General features: G+C 40.5%; 3 protein-coding genes across 3 annotated transcripts; 2 read left to right on the top strand and 1 right to left on the bottom strand.

Moving 5' to 3' along the window:
* Window positions 1–411: 411 nt before the first annotated feature.
* LOC102710879 (probable manganese-transporting ATPase PDR2) lies at window positions 412–15,403 on the top strand. Its single transcript, XM_040523948.1, has 21 exons — window positions 412–942; window positions 1,045–1,137; window positions 1,217–1,419; window positions 2,697–2,769; window positions 2,850–3,022; window positions 3,107–3,272; window positions 6,092–6,196; window positions 6,329–6,439; window positions 6,514–6,600; window positions 6,698–6,880; window positions 6,960–7,010; window positions 7,088–7,213; window positions 7,315–7,394; window positions 8,034–8,142; window positions 9,034–9,162; window positions 11,627–11,692; window positions 11,787–11,858; window positions 12,087–12,235; window positions 12,689–12,800; window positions 13,137–13,253; window positions 14,042–15,403. Exons 1-21 carry the CDS (start codon window positions 694–696, stop codon window positions 15,110–15,112), a joined length of 3,525 nt encoding a protein of 1,174 aa, XP_040379882.1. The 5' UTR covers window positions 412–693; the 3' UTR covers window positions 15,113–15,403.
* Window positions 15,404–16,498: 1,095 nt separating this feature from the next.
* LOC102721837 (fructose-bisphosphate aldolase 1, cytoplasmic) lies at window positions 16,499–18,521 on the bottom strand. Its single transcript, XM_006654314.3, has 2 exons — window positions 18,351–18,521; window positions 16,499–17,726 (listed from the first exon to the last, which is right to left on the bottom strand). The coding sequence occupies exons 1-2, from the start codon at window positions 18,376–18,378 to the stop codon at window positions 16,678–16,680; spliced, it is 1,077 nt and encodes a 358-aa protein (XP_006654377.2). The 5' UTR covers window positions 18,379–18,521; the 3' UTR covers window positions 16,499–16,677.
* A 4,184-nt stretch (window positions 18,522–22,705) lies between these two features.
* Window positions 22,706–25,017, top strand: LOC102721550 (BI1-like protein). Its single transcript, XM_006654313.3, has 4 exons — window positions 22,706–23,088; window positions 24,078–24,191; window positions 24,283–24,440; window positions 24,548–25,017. The coding sequence occupies exons 1-4, from the start codon at window positions 22,776–22,778 to the stop codon at window positions 24,758–24,760; spliced, it is 798 nt and encodes a 265-aa protein (XP_006654376.2). The 5' UTR covers window positions 22,706–22,775; the 3' UTR covers window positions 24,761–25,017.
* Window positions 25,018–26,843: the final 1,826 nt, after the last annotated feature.

The raw sequence follows: 26,843 nt of genomic DNA, 5'->3' as shown, positions 1-26,843 counted from the left end.
TAGTAAATCTGTTCAAACTCGCACTGGTCTGGTCCAATCCAAAAAAGCACAAGCCCGACACAATCCAAAAAGCCTAAGCCTAGCCTGGGCCGGCCATGCATTGAGCTAGACTCTTGCCTATATATTGAAGCCTGAAAGTCCAAAAGCCGAAAAAACTTAGAAAAACCTGATGAGCTTGAGCATTGTTTTTCGTGAATTGGTTGGATGTAAACCTAGGTTTTTAGCATTTTTTTAGATCCAGCCCAAAGCCCAGCCCGGGATTTAAACATGCCTAGTTTTCACTATTAGTCTATCTAATTATCTTGACAAAGAAAACTTTATCTTTGGGAAATCGAAAAGAACGTGAATGGTAAGAAAAGAAAGGCTACCGGGGAATTCAGATCGCCGTCACGCTCCGCACCGTAACTAAACGTAAATAACGGCCGCCGAGGAAGAGGACGACGAGTCGCAGAGAGCAGAGCAGCGAAGCAGCCGCGGCGGAAGCGAAAGGAGAAGACCCGTCGCGCCGCGGCCGCCGTCCGGCCAACGCGGCCGATCCGGCTCCGCCGAGCCGAGAGCCGGTAAACCTCCCCCTCCCACAAAATCCCCCCGTCGCCTGCAAGCGCCTGCGCCTCCGTGCAGCTGCGCACCGAATCTCGATCTGAGCCCCCGCCGACGACTTCGCAGCTCTCCGCCCCGATCTGCGGCGCCGGCATGGCGCGGTTCGAGGTGGGCGGGAAGTCGGTGCAGGGCGTGGACCTGCTCCGGCGGCGGCACTGGGCGTCGCGCCTCGACCTGTGGCCCTTCCTCGCGCTCTACGCGCTCTGGCTGGTGGTCGTAGTCCCGGCGCTCGACTTCACCGACGCCCTCGTCGTCGTCGGCGCGCTCTCCGCCTCCCACATCCTCGCCTTCCTCTTTACCGCATGGTCCGTCGACTTCCGGGCGTTCGTCGGGTACTCCAAGGCGAGGCACCTCTCACCCCCATCTGGTCACTGCTATGGTATCTCTGTTTGTCTCTCGCTCTAGTCTCTAGGGCTGAACTGCTTGCGCTTGGTGACGGTGCAGGTGAAGGCTATACGTTCAGCCAACGCGTGCAAGGTAACACCTGCGAAGTTCTCCGGATCGAAGGAGATTGTGCCCCTGCATATACAGAAAACTGTGAGTATGGCGTCATTTTTTCTAGTGATGGTGTTTTTGATGCTTTGGCCACTGAATGTTGGTTTGGATGGGTGCTCAGGTGGCCTCCTCCTCAGCAGCAGGTGAGACGGAGGAGATCTTCTTTGATTTCCGTAAGCAGAGGTTCATCTACTCCCCAGAGAAGGATAACTTTTTCAAGCTCCGTTACCCAACAAAGGAGTCATTTGAACATTATATCAAGGGCACTGGATATGGAACAGAGGCTAAGATCAACACCGCTGTGGATAAGTGGGGGAGAAACATGTAAGCTGCATCTTAGCTTCCTGTTTGTTCACATGACTTTCAGTCTTGAGTAAACTGATCGCTTGTATGGTTGTGAGTGACATCATATACAACAGTATAGTCAATCTAACAAAACACAAGCATGGTTGTTCTTGAAGTCTAGGTTGAACTACACTGTAGCCAATGCATGTCTTAAAAACTAGCTAAATACCCATGGATAAAAATGAATCATATAGGTTCTTATATATGTTTCAAAACAGTAATTGCGATGGTTCATCAAACATGTCTTTCACATTTCTTGTTACAAGGAGCATCTGACTAATATGGTACATATTTGAATTACAATTTGGTGACTTCCCTAATAAGAAGAAAAAAAACATATATAAAAGGTCTGTCGTGTATCGTTGATTAAATTTAGGGTATAATCCATAAAATGCAGTATGGAGATGTTGTGTGGAAGATTCACTACCACAGCCACCACTGCTTTCTTTGTTCAGATAAACGCCCAATTGAAGATTAGCCTCTTCATACAAATATGCCTGGGAGAAAAGGAACAGAATGGAAGTGGCTCTTGTGCATTGGCATATAGAATGATAATGAAGTAGACTCCAAGGAGCAGAGAAAGGCATTCATAAATATGTTTATACTTTACACTAGAAATTTAATTACTATATATTCTTACATAAAAAGTATCTTGAAATCACTTTTGGGCCAATTCGGTTTGAAGGAATTTCAACCCACAGGAATAGGAAAAGTGGAGGAATAGGAATGCATGCCCACATCAATCCATAGGAATTTTTCCAAGAGGTTTGAGTGGATGAGAACTTTCTGCAACTTGTTGGAAAAGAAAAATTTCCTTTAGTTCTCCTGTACTTCATTCCTACAAACCGGATGATTTCCATAGGAATCCAATCCTTTGTTTTTCCTCCAAACCGAATAGGCCCTTAATGGGCAATATGTATCATTTTTTTTTTTGGATCTGACTATAAGTCTATAATACTAACTGGGAGGTAAAGCAACATATGTAGCTCTTTTATTGGTTGTAGTGAAATGCTGCAAAGTGAACACAGTCTAGGTTTGTATGGAAGTTGAATATGGACACCTGATGTGGGAAGTGCAGACATGAAATTTTCACATTGAGAAAAGAAAAAATCTACTTATATATGTTTATTACTCAAATCAATAATATGAAAAAAGACTTAACTCATTGGACTCTTTGAAAAACTGAAACTTTCATCACTGCATGTGTTTAGCTATTGTGTATTAGTGGCTGATGCTCAAAACTGTTTTCTCTCTAGATTTGAATATCCGCAGCCCACATTTCAGAAATTAATGAAGGAGCAATGCATGGAACCGTTTTTTGTTTTCCAGGTTAGTCTATCTCATCGTTGACTTGTGATTTTAATGGTTCATCTGCCTTCGTTAATACTGATTTTTTTTTCACTCTTCAGGTTTTTTGTGTTGGCCTTTGGTGTCTAGATGAATATTGGTACTACAGCCTGTTTACACTTTTCATGCTCTTCCTGTTTGAGTCTACTATGGCAAAGAATAGATTGAAAACATTGACTGAGCTAAGGCGTGTGAAAGTTGATAATCAGATGGTGACTACTTATCGCTGCGGAAAGTATGTCTGCTTGATTCGATTAACTGCTTATACTATTTTAGCATGTTATTTGTCTTATGACTTTTTTTATATGCATATATTCAGGTGGGTCAAAATACCTGGGACAGAACTACTACCTGGAGATATTGTGTCAATAGGCCGCTCAGTAAGTGGTGAAGATAGGTCTGTACCAGCAGATATGCTATTGTTGGCTGGATCCGCGATAGTAAATGAAGCTATTCTCACAGGAGAATCTACTCCACAGTGGAAGGTCCCCCCTCTTCTTGTGCATTAATTCTTTGCTTTTTCCTGAAAACGCAAGAGAATTGCATTTCATTTCATTAAGGGGAAGAAAATAAAAGGAAAAAGATACAAGGTAGGAGAGACAAAAACTCTCCTACCGCAAGACACTCACCCTCACTTCACACAAAAACTGCCATATTAGCTGCTTAGGTTTGTCAAACCACTAAACATCTTTTGAAGGGCAGATGCTCTCGTTAAACACCAAAGGTTACCCTTAACCCCTACTACCTGCAAGACTGTCGCAACGCTTGGACTGGTATTATTGAAAACAGTCATTGTGATGCTTCCAAATCTCCCAAGCCACTAAGATAGCTAGGGAGTTGATCCCCTTTTTTCACATCTTTTGGCCGGTGTTTTGTAATTTGGTTCCACCACCTATTGGTTGAGTGTTGAGGCGTTGCATCAGGGATTCCTAGCTTTAGGAACACTTACGTCCACACTTGGCGGGAAAAAAACACAAGCTATCAGAATGTGTTGGATAGTTTCTTCACTTTGATCACAAAGGGGACATGCCGCTGGGTGCTGCAGTCCTCGCTCTGCAAGCCGGTTGGCTGTCCATCACCTACTGTTGACGGCCAACCAAAGGAAGAACTTACAGCGTAGAGGAGCCCAGCTCTTCCAATGTGTTTCCAAGAATCAGATTTGATTGATCCCAGGAAATAGGCTTCATAGGTAGATTTACAGTTATACTTCCCATCAGTGGTTAACTTCCAAACATGCTGGTCTTGTTCAGATAGCCCTCCATGTATGCCAGCCACCCATTTTCTGTTTTCCAAGGCCTGCTCCCCAATGTGTTGTTGCCTTGCCCTCTTGGAGATTAAATTAAATAGATTGGGGGCCATTTCAGCTACTGTTTTCCCTTGCAGCCACCTATCTTTCCAAAACTTGGTGTTTTCTCCATTTCCCACTATAGTTTTTACTGCCACGTTGGAAAGAGAATGGATGTTCTGGGGCACATTAATAGACAAGCCGGCCCAAGCTCTAGCAAAATCAGTTTTCTGGAGCCATAGCCACCTCATGGGTAGCGCCCACCCCATCTTTTCTAGGTTTAATAATACCAAGGCCTTCATAGGCTAAAGGCTGACATATCATTCTCATTCATTATCATGGTCCCAAGAGATGAAGCAATTTCCTTCATTATCATTCTCTCTCCCCTTCCACAAGAAGCCGAGACGCCTTCTATCTATAGCCTTTACCACCCACTTAGGAAGATCCAACACCATCATTGCATAGATAGGAGTAGCCGAGAGAACCATCCTAACTGTTATGAGCCAACCTGCCCTGTTCATTAAGGAGGCCTTCCAACCCAGTAAACTATTCGCCATTTTGTCCACAAGGGGCAAGAAGTCTGTCTTTGATGGCTTACGGATTGTAAGGAGAAGTCTGAGATAAGAGCAAGGGAAATTCTTCACACCATAGGATAACTCGTTAGATATTACTTCCAGATCCTCTTCCATGCAGTAAATATGAGTGCAAGAGCTCTTTGCCATATTGGTCCTTAGCCTAGAAATTTGACCAAAAAAACTCCAAAAAACTGCTTGACTTGTGCATTAATTCTAAAGATCTTTTGTGTGGTGAAACCAAGGCTTACAAGCACAATCGTTGATTTTGTTTTTCCTTTTCATTTGAGTGCAACAGTTCTTTACTAGACTATTGTCGGTCCACAAATCTTAACTTCTAGATTAGAAAATTTTAAATCCATAATTCATTTTCCTATCAAACATGCATGTATACAATTGGAAAGACCTATTGTCTCTTTATAAAATATGGAACAAATGTCTCCAGAGAATTTGTTAACTTCGCAGGTATAGGAACACTGAATTTGGCAAGCAAAGGCTTGCATATACACTAAGCGTGTGAACTAGGTAATTACCTTTTTGACATGGAGGTCAGGCAATAAAGTAATGGGCCTATTTGGGGGAGCTTCTCCCAGCTGCAATTTTTCCCAAAAGCTGCTTCTGCCAAAAACTGCCCCAAATGGTCCATAACTTCTGAGAATCTGTAATTACAGATTCTGAAAACGAACTAAAAAGCCAGAAGGTGGCTACCAAACAACTGCTTCTTAAAATCTAAAGCTCCCCCAAACATGCCCAATGTCTTGTTAGTATTCCAGGCTTCCAGCCTACCATTGGTGGAGACATTGTGGCTTAGACCCCCTTTGATTCAAAGGAGTTTCATAGGAATTTTAGAGGATTTCATTCCTATAGGAATTTTTCCTACAAAGTCTTTTGAATCAAAAGAATGAATCCTATAAAATTCCTATGGAATGCATCTTCCTATACAAGTTTTGGAGGAAATTTAACAAGAGGTTGAACCTCATGGAAAAAATCCTTTGAGTCTATCTCTCTCCTCAAATTCCTGTGTTTTTTCTATGGTCCAATCAAACGGTCATTCCTACGTTTTTCTTGTGTTTTGCAATCCTCTGTTTTACACTTACATTCATGTCAGAATCCTATGTTTTTCCTATTCCTCCGTTTTTTCATTCCTATGATTCAAAGGGGCCCTTAACTCCTTCTCTCAACCCATGAACTCTCAAACCCATGAACAATATGCGTCTGAAGGTTCTTTGTAACTCCGGAATTTCTTCGTAGCATATTTACTTGGAAGCTTGGGCTTTTCCACAATGATTGCAGTGAGCTGCATTTGTGGTGGTTATATTTATCTACTTAAATGGGTAAATGGAATACCCCATTTCCTCTGATTAGAAATTAGTAATATTTTTACCTAGTATTTTTGTTCATTTTTAGTTCTCGAATTCTGGTTCTGACTGATCTTCTATTCCTGTAGGTCTCAGTTGCTGGCCGTGGCCATGAGGAAACACTATCTGTAAAGCGAGATAAGAATCATATCCTATTTGGTGGCACTAAAATATTGCAACATACTCCAGATAAGGTAGAGACATCCAATATACCAACTAGCATCTGTTTATAGTATTGGAAAGTCCACAGAATGATGCACAACTGCGCATCTATAAACCTTCAGTATATGTGCTGGAAGCATTCTGACATGTTTACTTCTATTCAGTCTACAAACCTTCGAGCACCTGATGGTGGTTGCATAGCTTATGTCTTGAGGACTGGATTTGAGACTAGCCAGGGAAAGTTGATGAGAACCATCCTATTCTCAACTGAGAGGGTATCTTCTTTTTTTCAGTTAATACCGCTGTTAAGATATTCAAACATAACACTCACATTCTAACAACATAACAGGTTACTGCAAACAGTAAGGAGAGTGGCTTGTTTATCCTATTTTTGCTTTTCTTTGCAGTAATTGCATCCGGCTATGTGCTTGTCAAGGTAATATTAGATGCAATTGTCAAGAGAATTCATTTATGTTTTAGTTGTATACTATTCCGCACATTTATAGTTTGAACTTTGGTCTGTCCATGTCTAGGGATTGGAGGACCCAACAAGGAGCAGATACAAGCTTTTCTTAAGTTGTTCATTGATTCTTACTTCTGTGATACCTCCTGAATTGCCAATGGAGCTTTCCATAGCAGTTAATACATCTTTAATTGCACTAGCCCGCCGTGGTATTTTCTGCACAGAGCCATTCAGGATACCATTTGCTGGGAAGGTTAATAAAATAACTATATTGTTCTTATGTTTAATCCTTCTTGCAAAAGCTTTTAGAAGCTCTTTTTTCCATTTACCAGGTTGACATATGCTGTTTTGATAAAACCGGGACATTGACATCGGACGATATGGTAAATGATTTATCTATGTGCTTTTTTAAAAAAAAAATCTAGTGGAATGTTGTTAATTGAGATGAAATGCATTTCAGGAATTCCAAGGTGTTGTCAGTTTGGAAGGTGATGAAGAATTGATAACAGATGCAAATAAGCTGCCACTGCGCACCCAAGAAGTATTATCCAGTTGCCATGCATTGGTATTTGTAGATAACAAACTGGTATGTAATGGGCTATATGTCAGAAATAACTGTATCGAAAGCATAGCCAAGGGAAGTTTAGACGCCTTCTTTTGTTGATGCTATGTTTCATGTTATTAAAGGTTGGCGACCCCCTTGAAAAAGCTGCTATAAAGGGCATAGACTGGATCTACACATCTGATGAGAAGGCCATATCCAAAAAGTAAGTTATTGCCTGAAATAACACATGTAATGGCATTGGACTTGTGCATGTGATGACCCAAACCTGATAGGACCATTATGTCCATGTTATAGTTAATTAAGTGTGATGTACTTTTGGTTTATCAAGAAGGATTTATAAAACTGAACATTTGCTGTGTGCCTAGTCAGGCCAAGTAAATTTTCATATTGGTTAGTTAACACGAGAGTATCCTGTTATTTGGGGTAAATAGTTTAACACATAGTTTCCCATGTTGATTATTTTACCCTGTCAGTTATGTTGCATGTTGCCAAATTTTCCCTTCTCTGAAATTAGTCAAACTAGTTCTATTAGTAGTAATTTATATTTAGTCACATTTCAAAAATTATAATGGACTAGTGGACTACTTTTTCTGGAGGATTTCGCTTCTCTTTCTTCGTTATGCACAACTACTTATCTGTTTATAGTATTGGAAAGTCCAGTAGGCAGACTGATAGCGCTGGATGTTTTTCCTTACAGAAACAGGATTTCCATGTTCGGTTCATTTACATGTATTACAAATAATTTATATCCGAAATGTTAGTACCGGTATAGTTATTATTTATTGATTCCAAATTAAAGACTTTCTATTATTTATATTTCTCGATGTCATCTTAATTGCAGGTCTGGTGGTCAACCTGTAAAGATTGTGCACAGATATCATTTTGCTTCACACTTGAAGAGAATGTCCGTTGTCGTCAGTATACAGGAGAAATATTATGCTTTCATAAAGGTAGGAATTCTGAGAGACTACATAAATGTTGTACACATTTTTTTGTTAATAACTTAATAAGACTGCTACTTGGGATGATCCAGAAGCAGTTTCTTTTTGGCCCAGTCTGCCATGCATTTGGCATGAAGAAACAGTACTTTCTGTAGCTATTAAACATTTTAAGGCAACCAAAACATATGTGACTTTCACAAGGTTTGCATTTCACATGTTCATGAACATTTATGACTGGTTTCAACCAAATGAATGGTGGGAAGAATTCACCATTTAATCCTTCATATGTTTTAGATGGAGATTAGATAGGATACATTATAAATTTTGAGCAGCTAGCCGAAGAGAAACATATTCATGACTTGTCTGCTTTCTCTTTGTTTAAATGCATAAGAGAAAATGAAACGCCAACAGAATAATTTACCATTTGTCATGTTAGAACTCCTCTTCGTTCAAACAAAATTTAATATATAAGGTTTCCTTCAGGAACACATAAATTTTGGATAATTTTATTACCAAATGAATCGGATATATTCCTGCAGGAGCCGAGGAGAAATTCTCATGTTCCAAAGGAGGCCTAACTTGATCCACCTAATTAAACTAATTATCCAGTTCATAAAAAATATGGTGAATCAGGCGAGCACCCTTCAATAGATATGCTTGCTTCAATAACAGCACCTTCCGGAAGCACTAGTGACCATCTAATAGGAAAATCAAGTAAACAAAAAAGAATCATGATACTAGTTATCAACTGATTTTCTCATTCATAGTTTGTTTCACTATTCTGTCTATTGTTTCCATGTTTTAGATCTTGTGAGATTTCAATTATTTTTTGCTCAACCTTTCTGTCTGGTCCTTTTGTGAGAAACCGTTCATAAAGTATTCTCTTGTTTTGTGGTTCAGGGTGCACCAGAGACCATCCAGGAGAGGTTAGTTGATTTACCTGCGGGATATGTGGAGACATACAAAAAATACACTCGACAAGGCTCCCGAGTCCTGGCTCTTGCATACAAATTGCTTCCGGATATGCCTGTAAGTTATCATTCTTCCATTTCTCATGTCATGAACAGTGTGATTTGTCAAATAATTCCTTCTTTTTATTCTTTGTTATCCTTCTTCCAGAAGTTCCTGATATGCAACATAGCAAGAACATTTTAACTAAAGAGGAACCTTGCCTTTTAACCTGATGTATAAGAGCTAATAAATTCCAGCTACTCACAGAATTCTATTTTAGTAAAAGATAGTCCAATTATGATTCGTTTTTGTATGATTGTATTAGCAAAGGTCGCAGGAGTCCTATGGATCTTCTGTTTGCTCTTAATGGTACTGATAGGCTCTAAATCTGACATGTTTAACCTTTACCAGGAATGTTTACCGAGGTGAAGCATTCCCTAAGGACATTCTGGCTTCATGCATTACCAATGAGCTGGGTCTAAAAGCAATCGCTAGTAATATCACTATACATGCATGTAACATAACCACATGTCATATATAAACCTCTTTCAGAGGGAGGCTGGATGACAAAGACTGGAGTTTAACGGTGATGGGTGAAGGAGTGCACTAATTTGGGGATCAGATCTAGAATGATAGTCATGGGAAAGACCCCAACTGAAATTTAGGGACTAAGGACTTGTTTATTATCGAGTAACTTGAACCCTTAGTACATGAACTTACGAGGTGGGTGCAATCAGTGCATTAACTTTTAAATTGCTCGTTTTGGCGCACAAACTTGTCCAATGTGTCTGAACCAAAGCCAAAAGAACAATCATAACTGATTTCACTAAGTTGGATGCTGATTAGGATGTCATATAGGTTCATATATCGAGATAATATAAATTTAGATATGCATATACTCAATCAAACATTGAATAAGTAATGTCCATCGTACAGATAAAAGATGTCTAAAATATAAAGGGAGTATGCAATGCATTCAAAGTAATGCAAGAACTTGGTTCACATGCCCTCATGTGTGCTCATGATATCTAATCAGATTCTAACTTGGTATAATTAGTCACCCTATGTCATTTTGGACTTGGTTCACATGCATTAGATAAGTTTGTGCACCATAGTGAGTACTTTACAAGTTTGTGTACTAAATTGCATCCACCCGACAAGTTAGTGTAACACATGGTTCATTCAAGACATGAAGTGCAATCCCTTTTATACAGATGACACTACTTGACCCCTAAAGAATAATCAGTGGCTTTGAAAATGACCATCCTAAGATATTCCCAACTATCAAACCAACCAAATATCTAATGATTCAACTCAACAGAAGCAGTGCTGCTACAACATAAACAACTCCACATAATTACTTTCATGCTATTTATTCGAACTTGACCCATTTGTCGGACCCACCCCTCCCTTCCATATTTCATGATTCTGTTCAAAGGTTGTATCCACACAAATATATGGCTACCTAAAACCACCCTTTCTCTCTTCCTTGACTTTCTCAATGCATCTTTGTTAAGGTATAGGAGCTTATGTCAGTCTCTTACTTTTTTTTTTTGCCGGGCTGGCCGAAGTGGCCAGACCAAATTTTCAGTAAGTGTGGAAAAAGATGCATATACAGGGGGGGGGGGTACAAGGTTGTGACTAGTTCAACAGCATGCTGTCGATGCCGGCTTCAGCCAGACTGTCCCAGGGAAAAGAAAAAGAAAACACACTGCACAAACTAAATTACACTGATAAAACTAGTCCATGCCCTTCCTCCAATCTCTTAGGCGTGTTTGGTTGCTGGGGTGATAAGTTAACTTATCCGGCGCGGAAAACGTAGTAATAGATTAGTACATGATTAATTAATTATTAAAAAAATATAAAATAGATTAATATGATTTTTTAAATAACTTTTCTATATAAAATTTTTGCAAAAAGTACACCGGTTAGCAGTTCAGGAAATGTGCGCGCGGAAAACGAGGGGGTTAAGTTAACTTATGGGTGAGGGCGAACACGGCCTTACTCTTGTCTAGTATTTATCTTGAACTGCTATATATTTGGGCCTAGAGCTTGAATACATCCACTATTCATAGTACATTCATCCTAGGTGGATTTGTTTGGATGTATCCATGTTGAATCATCGAAACAGCTCTTACAATGGTGCGACACACCATTTAGCAATTTACAGAGGAATTTGGTGGAAAATATTGCCTTGAAACATCAAATTGGCAAATATTTGCAGAGCAAAACCTGCTTGCTAAAGTGTCGTCTATTTGTGCTGTAGGCATTTTTTATTTAGGAACACAAGTAATGGATTGTCAAGGCAATTGGATATCGCCATAGAGGCAAAGAGCAAACTCTGATTTGGAGAGTCCTAGGTTCAGAATAATCATATAGACTTTTACAATGATATTTATCTATGAACCACAACATTTTCATCCAGGAAAAATTAATATCCTTGAACTTTACAAGTAGTTGCAATTTACTTGTTTATTTTATATTTTTCTGAAGCAACCCTATCTAGTCTCAATTGTTTGGCGTCTTGGTATTTGAATGACAGGTAAACGAAGCTAGAAGTTTGGAAAGGGATCAAGTAGAGAGTGACCTAACTTTTGCAGGTTTTGCGGTAAACCACCCTCCCCTGCTCACATACATAAATTTTATAATTTCTGAAGTTTATTGATGTGCTCATTTATGGTAATGGGGTTTTGTGGACTTAGGTTTTTAACTGTCCTATAAGGAGTGACTCCGGTGCTGTCTTACAAGAACTGGAGCAATCTTCCCATGACTTGGTATACACTCTTACTCATTGTGTGTCCATTCATCAAATTACAAGGTTATGTTGCAGTGGCATATACACGCATTGTGCGATATTTCCTGGTTGAGGGGTTTTTATTGACAAGTAATATGACCTTTATACACCTGTATGCTGTCATACATAGGCCAGTATGTTGCTCAAGACTTGCACGAGAGTTTCCATTTGTGTGATTAAACATCTTACCACCTGCCTGATGTATTAGGTTATGATCACTGGGGACCAAGCTTTGACTGCTTGCCATGTTGCTGGTCAAGTTCATATCTGTTCCAAACCTGTTTTAATTCTGACACGTACAAAGGCTGGCAGTTTCGAGTGGATTTCCCCTGATGAAATTGACAGAGCTCCATACAGGTAACATCTATATACAAGGGTTTGCTCTATACTACTATCAAACTTTTCAAACTTTTATCACATGCTTTGCAAAGATCTTTCATTTGTATGGCTGTTTTTTCTTTCCAGTGAAAAAATAAGTCTTCCTTATATGCTGGTGAATATTAACATTGCTTGTACTTCGTTTATCTATGCCACAAACACTGTGGTTAGGCAACACATTCCTTCAAATTTAGAAAAGGATAAGCAGTCAATATGGTTTGTTTTCCTGTTTCGTGATTAATATAGAATTAATTATCCCAAACTTCACTTCCATTGCACAAATATAGGGTAACTAAGTGTAATATCTTCTTGATTTTTCAAACTTATGTTGCATATAGTTATTCCTGTTTTATATCTGTCATCATAATGACTGTATGTAACGTGTTATCTTCTTCCATGCCACGCCTAATGTGTTGCTTCAATATTTTGTAGTGCTGAGGAGGTTGCTGGGGTATCTGAATCGCACGATCTTTGTATTAGTGGAGACTGCTTTGAAATGCTACAAAGGACTGATGCTGTTATCCAAGTCATCCCATATGTGAAGGTATGTGAGCACGTCACATCTTTTTGGCCTTATACGGTACCTTCTACTGGCGGTAGTATTCTAGTAGGATCTAAATCTAACAGTTGATTTTTCATGTGTATTTAGAACAGTTTGCCAAGGTTTAGCAAGTGTCATTTTGACCATTCATCTATCTAAACATGTCATTTGACGCGAGTTTAATCTACCAACATGTTTTTGTTCCAGTTTTGCCCATACCATAGAATCTTATCCTTTAGGTCAAATGCAATGGATGGACCAAGTTTATCCTAGGGTACCATTAAAAAAACCTCTAATAATACTTTAAAATTGTTGATTTTGTATGTGTCATCTTTTCAGGTTTTTGCCCGTGTTGCTCCTGAACAGAAAGAACTTATACTGACTACATTCAAAACCGTTGGGAGAGTTACACTGATGTGTGGGGATGGAACCAACGATGTTGGTGCACTAAAACAGGTCAGCTCACACTTTTTTTGGTGGTGGGGGGTGGGGGTTCAGATTCACTTTCTTGACTCAAAATGTGTGTGATAACATTTGTTAATCACGTCGATGGAACTTTATCTGAAGCTCTGAACTTTTCTGGTGGTATTGATCTTGTAGAGGTTTTCGTACTCAATTATTTGTGTTTATATTATTTATATGATTAGCCACTAGATCTTTACTGTACTTATTGGTTATGGCTATGAATTGATGGTTGCTGAGGCCCTACCCTGGTGTTGGTGTTTGGCTATCTCTGGTACAAATGATATGGATGATTGGATTACGATTATGCATAGTTGCATACATGATGTACCAGCGCTTTTCTAGTTCTGTCACTTCCCTAGGTGGAGATTTTGTTTTTCCATTTTTTAATATAAAAGAAGGGGAAAAAATATCCAAAGACTTTGGATGAAGTTTTCCCAAAATCTCTGGTAGTTGACATGATGAACACTATCTTTAGCTATTATAAGAGTAATGATATGGAAGAGGTTTAATCCAGTTGATGGCTTGGGAAATACATGTACATGTTGTTGGTGTTAGGCACGTTGACCTATATTATCTTTGTACTACTATTTTGTTTCATTTTGTCAGTGCTTTTCTGCAAACTTAACTGTAACCCAAAAAGTTACTTCTAAATTGATAGAGCTGAGGTATTTCTATGTACTTGTTCGGTAGTACTATTAATGCTTTAAATATACCAGAACATATGATACCTAATTATGACAATATTTAATGGAATTTTTCCCTTGATTCCAAAATTTCAGGCTCATGTTGGCATAGCTCTTTTGAATGCCGAACCTGTCCAGAAATCAGATACAAAATCTCAAGCATCCAAACCTGAAAATAAGCCAGGGAAGTTGAAAAAACCGAAACCTTCTCAGGAAGGATCATCACAATTGACCCAACCTGCTAACAGTTCTGCTAAAGCATCCAGTAGCCGTCCCTTGACTGCAGCTGAGAGGCAGAGAGAAAGACTACAGAAGATGATGGAGGAAATGAATGAGGAAGGTGATGGCCGTTCAGCTCCTATTGTGAAGCTTGGGGATGCTTCCATGGCTTCGCCTTTCACAGCAAAGCATGCCTCTGTTGCCCCTACACTTGACATCATCCGCCAGGGGAGAAGCACCCTAGTCACTACCCTTCAAATGTTTAAGATTCTTGGGCTGAACTGTCTTGCCACAGCATACGTTCTCAGTGTGATGTATTTGGATGGCGTCAAGCTGGGTGATGTTCAGGCTACAATCAGTGGTGTCTTCACTGCAGCTTTCTTCCTCTTCATTTCCCATGCTCGACCCCTTCAAACACTGTCTGCGGAGCGGCCTCATCCAAACATATTCTGTGCATACGTCTTCCTTTCCATTCTTGGTCAGTTTGCCATGCACTTGTTCTTCCTGATCTCAGCCGTCAATGAAGCATCCAAGTATATGCCAGAGGAATGCATTGAGCCTGATTCAGAGTTCCACCCAAATCTTGTCAACACGGTTTCATACATGGTGAACATGATGATCCAGGTTGCAACATTTGCAGTGAACTACATGGGACACCCATTTAACCAGAGCATATCGGAGAACAAGCCCTTCAAGTATGCTCTATATGCAGCAGTTGCTTTCTTCACTGTGATCACATCGGATATGTTCAGGGATTTGAATGACTACATGAAGCTTGTACCCCTGCCTGAAGGAATGAGGGGCAAAGTGATGCTTTGGGCTATCCTTATGTTCTGTGGTTGCTATGGATGGGAGCGGATTTTGCGATGGGCGTTCCCAGGCAAGATGCCAGCATGGGAGAAGCGTCAGAAAAAGGCAATTGCAAATCTGGAGAAAAAACACGAATAGTATCTTGTATTTTTTTCTTTCACTTCAATTCTTTACTCCACTGGCATAGTTTTAATCTAATATGTAGCTTAGGAGAATTTTGTCGGACTGTAGGTCCCATTACTAGCAAGATACATGGTCAATATCCACTCCGCTTAGGGTTGGACGAGATTTCACATTTTTCTTCCATATCATCTGTTAATGATGACATAGCATTGATGAACCTGAATTGCTACAGCAGTTCTCTCACGGGAGAAATTACCTGAATTCGCTATACATCTTATCGATTTGTGGACTCCTGTAGTCTAGTGGACCGTGGTCTGTTGCATTTTGTTTCTTACTACTACTTTTGTTCTAAAATCTAACTATTTCTGAATTGTTTAGCATAGATTAAGGCTGAGGAAAAAAAATACTATATCTCTCTTTACAAATGAGAAATTGATGTGTGGGAGGATAGGTAGGGTAAAATGGAAATAATTTCAAATGAAGAATGATTCATGAATAAGTAGTATTACAAACGCTTACTACCAGATTTAAATTTTAGAAATGGTTAGATTTTGGACCAGAAGGAAAAGCATTTTTGCGATGCTTGTGTTGAGGTGGGAATGGTAAATCTGGTTGGGACCAAAGCAAAGCTTCGATTGAATCTGGATGCTTCTAGCCAGCCCTTGCTCAATGCCACGGCTGTCTATAGTAGTAGCTGCATGTATTGTTTCACCTACGTTGATTGGTTGTATGAACTTTGCAAAACATATTGATCAAAATGGATGAATAAAATGTTAGTAAATTTCACGTAATAGATATATGATAAATAGCAGCGATCGCCTTGGTAGCATGCACGCCCTAGTTGTTTTCTACCGTATTACTTCTTTCGTTTCAAAATATATTACACATTTTTGTTTTGTTAGATAATAGTTTGATTATAAATTATTTTATTAATATGCCACTGTTGTCATAAAACTATAATTGTAAGAAATTACTTTTGAATGTGAATCGAATAATATCAATTTTATCTTATAAAAATTATATTCTCATAGTAATATGCAGTCAGAAAAGCCAAATACGTACTAAATTTTAAAATGAAGTATTTATAGTAAAATTTAAAGCTTCGCTGAAAGGTCAAAAAAGAGTATTGTGACTGCCGACTAGGGGACCAGAGCAGAACAGAACAAAGACATGCTATCCGTGACACGTTAAGGGCATATAAAAAATGCTCTCATTGCTGTGGTATTAATTAGTCTATATAAGTATAGAGAGTAACTTGAGAGATGTTCTTCGTATAATTTTTTTTACTGATGTAACTTGAAATATAAGTAGACTTTATCATTAAATATGTCCTAATACCATTCGATATAAATAACCAATCACAGCGCAAACCAGCCGATCACAACACAAATGTAATACAAATTCTCAGGCAATTGATATTTCTCAAATGTATTAAAAATCAAGGTTCCACATTATTAAGACAAGACATCAAGATAACCATAGATTGCGCTCTAGACATCAAAACCGAACTAAGCAACAGCCGCAAAACGTCCAACCACGCTAACCACAGCCTGCTCACCACCACCTGAAGCATATATCAATCAGTACTTGTAGTCCTTGACGTGAAGGCTCTCGGAGGCGCCCTCGCCGAGGACAGCATCGCCCTTGTATGTACCGAGGGTGGCCTCGGAGTTGGCCTTGCACCTGACAAGGAAGGCCTTCCTGGCGCTCTCGACGTTCTCCGTCTTGCCAGCCCAGGCCTTGAGCGTGCTCTGCTGGAGGGCGCGGCCGAAGGAGAAGGACAGGGACCACGGCTTCTTGGTGCTGAGCTTGTTCATGGCGTTGAGGTTCAGAGTTGCCTCCTCCTCGCTCTGTCCACCGGACAGGAAAACGATGGCCGGCACGGCGGCAGGGACGGTCCTCTGGAGGGTGCAGACGGTGTACTCGGCGATGACCTCCGGCGCCACCTTCTTGGAGTCGGAGCCTGGGGTGACCATGTTGGGCTTCAGGAGGGTACCCTCGAGGAGGACGTGGTGCTCGTTCAGCGCCTTGTAGCACGCGGCGAGGACCACCTCGGAGACATAGGCGCAGCGGTCAATGTCGTGAGGGCCATCGACGAGGATCTCGGGCTCGACGATCGGCACGAGCCCGTTCTCCTGGCAGATGATGGCATAGCGAGCGAGGCCCTGCGCGTTGAGATCGATGGCGAGCTGCGACGGCTCGTTGGGGCCGATCTTGAGGACCGCGCGCCACTTGGCGAAGCGGGCGCCGGCCTCGTAGTACTTGGCGCACCGCTTGCCAAGGTCGTCGTGGCCCTGGGTGGTGGTCTCCTTCTCGGTGCCGGCGACCTCGATGGTGCCCTTGTCCACCTTGATGCCGGGGAGGACACCGCCCTCCTTGAGGACATCGACGAAGGGCTTGCCATCCTTGGTCTTCTGGTACAGGGTCTCCTCGAAGAGGATCACGCCGCTGAGGTACTGGAGGGCACCGGGAGTGCAGAAGAGGAGCTCACGGAGGGCACGGCGGTTCTCCTCAACGTTCTCCACATTGATGCTGGCGAAGCGCTTGCCGATGGTGCCGGTGGACTCGTCCGCAGCAAGGATACCCTTGCCGGGAGTGCCAATGTAGGCAGCGTTCTTGATGAGCTCGTCTGCAAGATGGCAAACACATATTTTTAGCAAAAATCAATTACATGTCCTCATCGACTTAATTATTGATATATCACGGTCGTCCAGCAAACCCTATGCCCAATTCTTAATTAATCCAATCCACCCAAGAACAGATCAATATATTTTTAAGACAAGATGATCACATCAATATAGAATGTCTATTTTCTTCGAATAACCTTATCTACACTACAATTCGTCACTAGCGAATGGATCTGTACCAGATGAACAAAGATGGTAGACAAACGCAGCGTCAATCTTAACTTAAGATAAAATGCATTCGCAGATTTTTCACTAAAGAATCATTACGTATAAACTAAACCAACATGTCAACATATAATCAATCTTTTACCCACAACGAAATGTTTCCTCGATGGAACACGACGTATCACACACGAACGAGAGAAAAACACCAACACCAATTTACGGTTCCCGAACAGATCCAACAAACTCCCTCCCGGATCCTATCAACCGGAACCAGATCTAAACAACAGTCCCAGATCATATCAACCGGGGCTAGTAGATCTAAACAACAACAGAAACAAAACAAGAACGAACGAACAGATGTAGAGTGGAGGAGGGAAGGACGAACAGCAGACGGATCGTACCCTTGTATTTGCCGCAGTAGGCCGACATGTCTGCGGACGGAGATCGGCGTGGAAAGGAGATGATGATGAGGAGGCGGCGGCGGCGGCTGTGGGGGGAATGAGCGAGGAGGAGGAGTGGGGAGGGTGGCCTTTTGAAGGGCGCGATGGGATCGGATCTGACCTGTGGGCGTCCGGCCGCCTTCTTGGAGGAGGGGTAAGAAAACCAGCAACTTGGGGGTAAGTTCCAACGTGCGAGCGCTGCGAGGATGCGACCCGATCGATTCTGCGGGAGCCGCCGCGGCGTTGGCGGTGGCGGTGGCGGTGGCCCGCGCGGGTTTCTGGGTCAGCTTTCGTGTCGTTCTGTTTGGGCCGAGGGAGATCTGCGGGCGTGGGTTGTGCAGGTGCAACTGTGTGCACGGTTTTTAGTCCACGAGGGAGATATTGGGCCGAGGGAGATTTGCGGATGTGGCTAAGCGGGGTATTTTTTGAATTTTTGATTTTATTTTTTAAATAATTTATAAATTTGATTTTGTATTTCAAAAAATCATAGATCTAACTTCTACCGCCTTCTAGAAGGGCGGAAAGCCTACATGGAAAACGACCGCCGGGGTACGAGGAATAGACGCAAACGGCGGCCCTGATGATTTTATGTTTAGCCTCTTTCCACCCTCGGTTTTTTTGCAAAATCGCCATCCTCCTCCCTCATATCTTGGCTGGGCTGCACATTTTTTATTTTCCCCCTTTTTGCCCTTACAGAGAGCAAAAAGGGCTAAACGCAAAATCGTCCGGGGCACCGTTTGTAGCCGTTTCTCGCGGACGGACGACCGTTTGCCACGTATGCTTTCTATCCTCCTAGAGGGTGGCATGAGGTTAGATCTGTGATTTTTTTAAATGAAAAATTAAATTTATAAATTATTTAATAAATAAATTCAAAATTTCAAAAAATTCGCCATGTGGGTGGGCAAGTGCAACTTTGCGGTGGGAGTACTTAAAAAGTATAAACAAACTCATTTGTCACTTAGTTATTACTTCCTCAGTTACTTAGTTTCACAATATATATTTTTAAATTTAATTATATTTATAAATACTAATATATCTATACATAATCATATACACTGATCAAATAATGAATCTACAGTATGCTAAAAAGTTTTATAGCATAAAACGGATACAATATAAAATAGAGCGGATATTATATAGAACGCGTCAATGGTAATTCAAAATAAACATGTTTCCAAGGAAGATTTCTGCTGCTATAACCATATACAAGAGTCATTAACTGAATTTGATCGCTTCATTGAAATAATTGCTTGCAACGCTTCATTCCAGTTTCGAGGGTTCACTTAAATGCTTAAACTTTAGACAACATAACTTGGCTATGTGTTCTTTCACTAGGATAACTTGACATGGTGGCTTCTTACCAAGCTTGATTACTATGTGTAAAGTCAATATTTTTTGAATGAAGGCACTTAGGCATGTATGTGGTTAATTTTTATTTTGCATCTTACCATTACTAGTACAACTGGTAGATTTTGGGTGTGTTTCGATAACGTCCAATGTGTTTCCCCAGCATACCGAGGACCATGATATGAGACTGCATCTTGTAGGCGTTAGGAATATGTTTTCTCGGTGTGTGGCTTATAAGCTAAAACCACATGACTTATAGATAAATTTACGATAAGATTTTACAATTATATATGTAGTGGTCAATGCTGTGTAAAAAAAGAATTTGTAAAGTTAGGTTTTAAATATTAAAATTGACCGGCGATAGCCCAAACAAGTCGTGTTAAGACAGTCTCGACTTGAAGGACGTTCTTGATTCAGTCGTTTGACCATACACTACAGTCTGTAGTATAACCAAGTCTTCTACTCCATCGGTTTCTCACTTTAGGTTTATTACTCTAATTCAAGCATATTTATATTGAATTAAATTTTATTAAAATACAACAACATTTTTACAAAATAAAAATGTTATAAAATATTTTTAATTATGGATTTAATAAAACTAGTTTGGTATTGTGATGTTAGTGTATTTTGCTAAATTTTGGACAAATATGCAGATGTTTAGCTTATGACAAGCTCAACCAGCAACATCGGTTTCCTTATAGTTATTATAATCAAAGCAACTTATTAGCAATTAAAAAAATAATCTATGGATATTTTTTATGTGTTTTTGGTGATCTAAAAGTAAATGTTGTAAATGATAAAAAAATCCTAAATCAACTCTAAAAGTAAAATACTAAAATTCAAATTTTTACTTATGCTTAACATTTGTTGGTACAAATGATGTATAACACGAAACAAATAGAAAAAAAAACAAATCAGATTCTTCACCAATTCGAGCACCACGTATTTTCTCGTGTTTACCAATTCCACGTATGGTGACCTGGACACAATCGAAGAAAAATAATCGGCCTAATTGCTTTGAATTGGATCGACGTTGATCGGCCATTTAGTCATACAGTACGGGAACCACAATGTCGCACCACTAGACGGCTGCTGTACAAGACATTTTGCATTTGTTATCGTCCTTTGACCTTTGAAGTCTACCCTCGAGGCCTCGACCAATTCAGCTGCAACAGCATCATCTCCCAAGTCCCAGAGTCTAGATTCTTACCTCTCCCAGTGTTTTTTCGTTTAAAAACATTAAGACATTGTTTAGTTTGGAAGAACTTTTTTAAAAACATCATATCAAATCTTTGAAACATATTTGAAATATTAAACGTAGCCTAATTATAAAACAAATTTCAGATTCCGCCTGAAAACAGCGAGACGAATCTTAAGTCTAATTAATCTATCATTAGCACATGTTGGTTACTTTAGCACTTATGGCTAATCACGTCCTAATTAGGCTCAAAAGATTCGTCTCACGATTACACCCATAACTATGTAATTCATATATATTTAATGCTTCATTTCGATGACCAATGATTCGATGTGATGTTTTTGGAAAAAAATAGAACTTTTATATTGACCATTTATCTTATTTAAAATCTTTATAGAAGTTTGTAAAATTATAAGTTATGATAGAATACATTCATTAATAGATAAGTCACATCAAAATAGCAAATGATTATTTAATTTTTAAATAATACGATCCAAAAGTTAATCGTATCAAATTAAAGACATTGGAGGTAACTTTTACTTTATCCTACCATCAAGTTTGAAGTTTTGCTAACATCTATAATACTAAATCAATTTAATTAAATTCATAATTGAATATAATTTTAATATTGTATATATTTTCTTTGTTAAAAGTATTGCTACATTTTTATCTTAATTTAGTTATTTTGAAAGGTTTTTAACTTAAACAAAACTTAAATGACCAGTAACAGAGTACTAGTGACTCTATCCCAGTGACACATTAGGGTTCCCATTGATTCACAGTTATCTACTTATAATACAAAGTTTGAATTTTAAAACTTAATTCTGAACTTGATTATTTTTTTATCGTGGTTTGTTTATAACTTTTAATTTTGAGTCATCGTGGGCATGTATGTATATAGAAGTTTTACTTATAAAAATGTGATTTGGCCTTGTATTTTCTAAAAGATTCATCGATGGGAGCCTAGATTAACAAGTATCATAGTACTTTATTGTTAGAGATTCCTTGGTGTAACACAACCTGGTAGTCAGCGACGAACACATAAATTACCGGGGATCCTATACATTTCATAACACATGCAATATTCTTATTTTTATCTAATAATATAATATGATTAATGTATATAAAACAACTAAATATTAGAATTTTACCAGTGTTGTGACCCTAGGTAGCACTATATAGAAAGACCCATGCTGGTAGTAGTGTGGTTTAGATCCATGTGGCAAGAGATGGATGTGCACTGATGTTTTATACCACATTTGAAGTTTGGAAAATTCGCAAGTGTACGATTATAATTTTGCTTGTTTTAAGATATGTTATTAGTATCTCAATGTCATGTAGGGTCTACATAAGTTAATGATGTTTGGGTCAGGATGATATATCTTGAGTTTTTTAAAATTATAATGGTATGGTTATAGTTTTCGTTAGAAGTTTAGATAAGTGAGATTGTGCTCCAACCAGGATATCCCTTTGATGAACTTTTTTACATGAAACGATAGCAATATATATCGCATAGGATGAGAGGATAAGTCCATTCAATATGTAAAACGGGCTAATGCGATTTCTGATTTCCGAATGCACGTTGTTATGATTAGTAGTGTCAGCGGGTCACACAGTCACGTTCTCTCCGGCTGAGTGTTGCGCCCACCGATCTGCCCAATTGGCCCTACTTGCCAGTGACCAGAAACGAAAGTTTGGCCGCATCCACCTATCCCCAACCCTCCCGATACATACAACGGGGTCGTCCTCTCCTCTCTCCCACGAGGCCACCAGCAACCGAAATCCCCTCCCGACCTCCTCTCTCCCCGCGATCCCCCACCCACCCACCCGCGTTGGAGGCGATGGCGTCGGCGGCGGCGGAGATGCAGCCGCTGGCCCCGGCGGGGTACCGCCGGGCGCCGGAGATGAAGGAGAAGGTGGACGCCTCGGCCGTGGACCTGGAGGCCGGCAACGGGGAGACGCTGTACCCGGGGATCTCGCGCGGCGAGAGCGCGCTCCGGTGGGGGTTCGTGCGCAAGGTGTACGGCATCCTCGCCGCGCAGCTGCTCCTCACCACGGCCGTCTCCGCGCTCACCGTCCTCCACCCCACCCTCAACGCCACGCTCTCCTCCTCCCCGACCCTCGCGCTCGTGCTCGCCGTCCTCCCCTTCGTGCGTACGTGCCCCCTCCCCCTCACCATCTGATCCTGGTTGACCTGACCTTAGATGTGTTGCTCTGAATGAGATCGACTTTATTCTGTGACGAGGCCTTGATTGATCCATACGCATCGTGCTGATTAGCAGCCGGTTTGATTGTTTGTTCACCTGGTTGAACCTAGACAAATCTACGCATTACTTGATTATATTGTTACAGGTTGCACGTTTTTGCTCTATAATTGAGACTTTGGCCTCTAGATCTAGGATCTAATTACGTCCAATTAGATTCAGAACAGGAGTTTATGATGCCTTGGGCAAATGGCAACTTGCATTCCAAATTGGGAGGATAGTAGATGTTCTCGTTTTAAAAACGAATGAAAGTGATTTCTTGTATAGTTATACAAAATTTCACAAAGATTTATGTAGTGGGTAGCATCTCTATGGATTGTGTCTAGGGACTGGTTTATGACAAACCGAATTACATTAAATGCCAGTGACCAGTTAATGCAAATAACAATGGAAAACGTTGTTGCAACTGTTATCAGACCTTAAATAATAGGGAGTATGATTTACATGCATTTTGGTTTGGTCTTATTTGTTTCCCTTTGACATCATATGAAGGGAGCTTTATTTGCAGCCTGTACTTGTGTTAGTCAATTGGCCTAATGAGGTTGGCATGGTGGGGCTCTGTCTGTAGAACACTTGTATATCCAGATTTTTCTTCTTTCAATCATGAAATTTCTGCTTTGTGTTTGTCATAGCTGAGATTTATTTAATCTCCTAAGTGGTTAGTATATGGAAATAAATATTGTAGAAGAGTCTCAAATCTTGGATCAGTAGGTCAAATTTTTGCTCCCTGCTTTTGTTCATGTTTGTGTTAGTGCTGCGAGTAAATACTACCTGCTTCATGTCAGTTTTGAGAAAAGCCTAAGGAGAGGACAGTAATAAGTTTTCTAGAAGATGGAATGGTTTTTGTGAACTCTCAGCTGATTGTGTTGTTTCTTGCAGTGATGGTGCCATTGTATCATTATCAGCACAAACACCCACACAATTTTGTTTACCTGGGTCTGTTCACTTTGTGCTTGAGTTTCAGTATTGGTGTGGCATGTGCAAACACTCAAGGTTGGTTTTCTTTTCTTTGCAAGTTTTAGTGATTTTGTTTGACTGCTAACTGTATTTTTTACAAAAAAAAAAAATCATTTGTGTGGTGCAGGAAAAATTGTGCTTGAGGCTTTAATATTGACCTCAGCTGTAGTCGCCTCTTTGACCGCGTATACTTTCTGGGCTTCAAAGAAGGGGAAAGAATTTGGTTATCTTGGACCTATTCTGTTTTCTGCTCTTATTTTACTTATCGTGATAAGCTTTGTGCAGGCAAGTGTATACTCAGTTTGATACAATGTACTCATCCAAATAGCAATCCTACCAGCACTGAACTATTAGCTATAATAATCACTTCGCTGTGAAATGCTGTGTTGCAGGTGTTCTTCCCATTAGGTTCTGGATCAGTTGCCTTGTTTGGTGGCCTTGGAGCTTTAGTTTTCTCAGGCTTCATCATCTACGACACGGAGAACTTGATAAAGCGCCACACTTATGATGATTACATTTGGGCCTCAGTTGAGCTCTACCTTGACATCCTCAACTTGTTCCTTTATATCCTAAACATGATCAGGAGCATGCAAAGTGATAACTAGTGAGTCCAGCGCCAACAAGTATTGTGAACCCATTCAGTGACGCCAGTGTCTCCTGCTCTATGGAGTATTTTGAACAGCAATCCATATAACTCCGAAACATTGTAATCTACTTTGCTGTCGTATGATTGTCGTGTCGAATGACGAGACTTAAGTACAATAAATGTATAGTGGTAATGTGAGTATAGCAGTCAGAAGTCTGTGATCCCAAAGATTTGTGCCGTGGTGCCAATACTTATTACCTTGCGATGTTTGTTACTGTTTCTGCGTTCCATCTTCCGAAAGTTCATGTTTGGGTTAGTGATTGGGAAAACAAAAGCAGAGAATGTTCCAAATGAACCTTAAGAGTATTTCTAAGGGCTCACCTAAATTTCATTATTCATATCCTATTTAAATGATCATTTAAAATAAATTTTCTATTCATACCATTCTAACCGAACATTTATATTATATCATTTATATATATTTTATTAATATTTTATAATTACATCTTTTTATGTTGTTATTTTTTATGTTGTTATTACTCTCTTTCTCTTATAATTGAATGTTAAGATATAAACTGATGAGAGAGTATATATATTTAGAGTTTCTAGATAATGCTATGTTTTTTTGATAATAGGATAAATGATCTATTGGAATTTTTTTTTTACTTCATCTATTTTTAGAATGGATAATAGAATAGATGATCCGCTATATTTGCTCTAACGTCCCCTAATTTGATGTGGAGATCAGCAGGCGGTTGGGAATGTTTTTTTAGCAGTGCCATAAGTACGATAAAATCATAGGATGAAACGACAGCAGCGGCAGTGCATCTGTCCGTCCAGGCAAAAAAAAAATCATGCCAGCGACGGTGCGTTTGAAACAACGGCTGGTATAGCAATTTTCGTTTTTCTAAATCTTCATTCTGAACAGACGAAGGGACGCTATTACTATTTACTAATTACGTACTACTCTGAGCATGTTTACTTGTTATCCGATGCTAGTTCACTTGAGCTCTGGTTTGCAGAAACTATACCAGTGTGCTCTTCTTCTCTGGAATTTGAATTAGAAGGATCACAAATTCGACCTGTTTAGAGGAATGAAGCTCATCAGACATAGCACATGCAAAAATTCACATCCAAGATAAATAAAAGCACACTGGATGGTACGATGCGGCATTGGAGGTCTTGCGGTGGGAGAACATATTTGGGCCTCACAGTCGTCTTCACGAGCCACACTAACCATAATTCCGTTCTGTCTAACAACAAACAAAGTGAAAGAGAAAAGTCCACCAAAAATCCCTCAACTAACATGCGAGTTTGTTTTTCGTTTTTTAACCGTAATACACATATATGTACCCTTCACCTAAATAAAACCATGCAAACTCAGTCCTATGACAGGATTGACTCTGTTTTTGCACGGTTTTAAATAACGTGGCATAAGATGACTCTACATGTCAGTAGCTTTAATTTTTTTCTTATTTTCTTTTTGTTTCTTCTCTCCCATGCTCTTCTCTCTCCTTCCTCACTTCACGTGGGGCGGCGGTGGCTGGACACGTACACAGGCACCGCTGGGGCGAGGGGCTAGCCGAGCTAAGCGTGAGCGGCGATGGCGCTGGTTGGATTACTCGTCCGCTCGGCAAATGTCGTCGTAGCTTCGTCGTCCGGATCCTCGTCGGCGACGAGCGCCGTTCACCGTCAGCTAGTTGTCCTCGGCGTCGAGCAACTCCGCGAACCACTCGTGCAATGGCATGCCCGACAGTATGCGCACCGGGTGGTGGCCGCGAGCTTGTCCTCGGCGATGGGTCAACATCTTCGTCCTCGCACAACAGCGCGCCATGGTCCATGGATGGGCTCGAACGAGTCGAGCACAGCAGCACGCCATGAACGGTTGCTTCTCCTCGAGCTAGCTATCTAGCTGTTCTATATAATGCACCCATCACTCGCAACAGCACTCACTTCAATCCAGCCATGGCGGCCAAGGTGGAACTACTGCTCGTGCTTGCTCTTGCCGCTACTGTCCCTTCACGTCGTCTACGGCGGTGACAATGGCGGCGTCTCATCCGTGGCTAGCGGCAGCCACCAGCCCGAGCTGAAGCCGAAGCCAG

Source organism: Oryza brachyantha, chromosome 5 (genome assembly GCF_000231095.2).
Source record: "Oryza brachyantha chromosome 5, ObraRS2, whole genome shotgun sequence".
Taxonomy (NCBI): Eukaryota; Viridiplantae; Streptophyta; class Magnoliopsida; order Poales; family Poaceae; genus Oryza; species Oryza brachyantha.
Note: the sequence above shows the minus strand (reverse complement) of the source record. Positions and strands in the feature narration are given on the sequence as shown.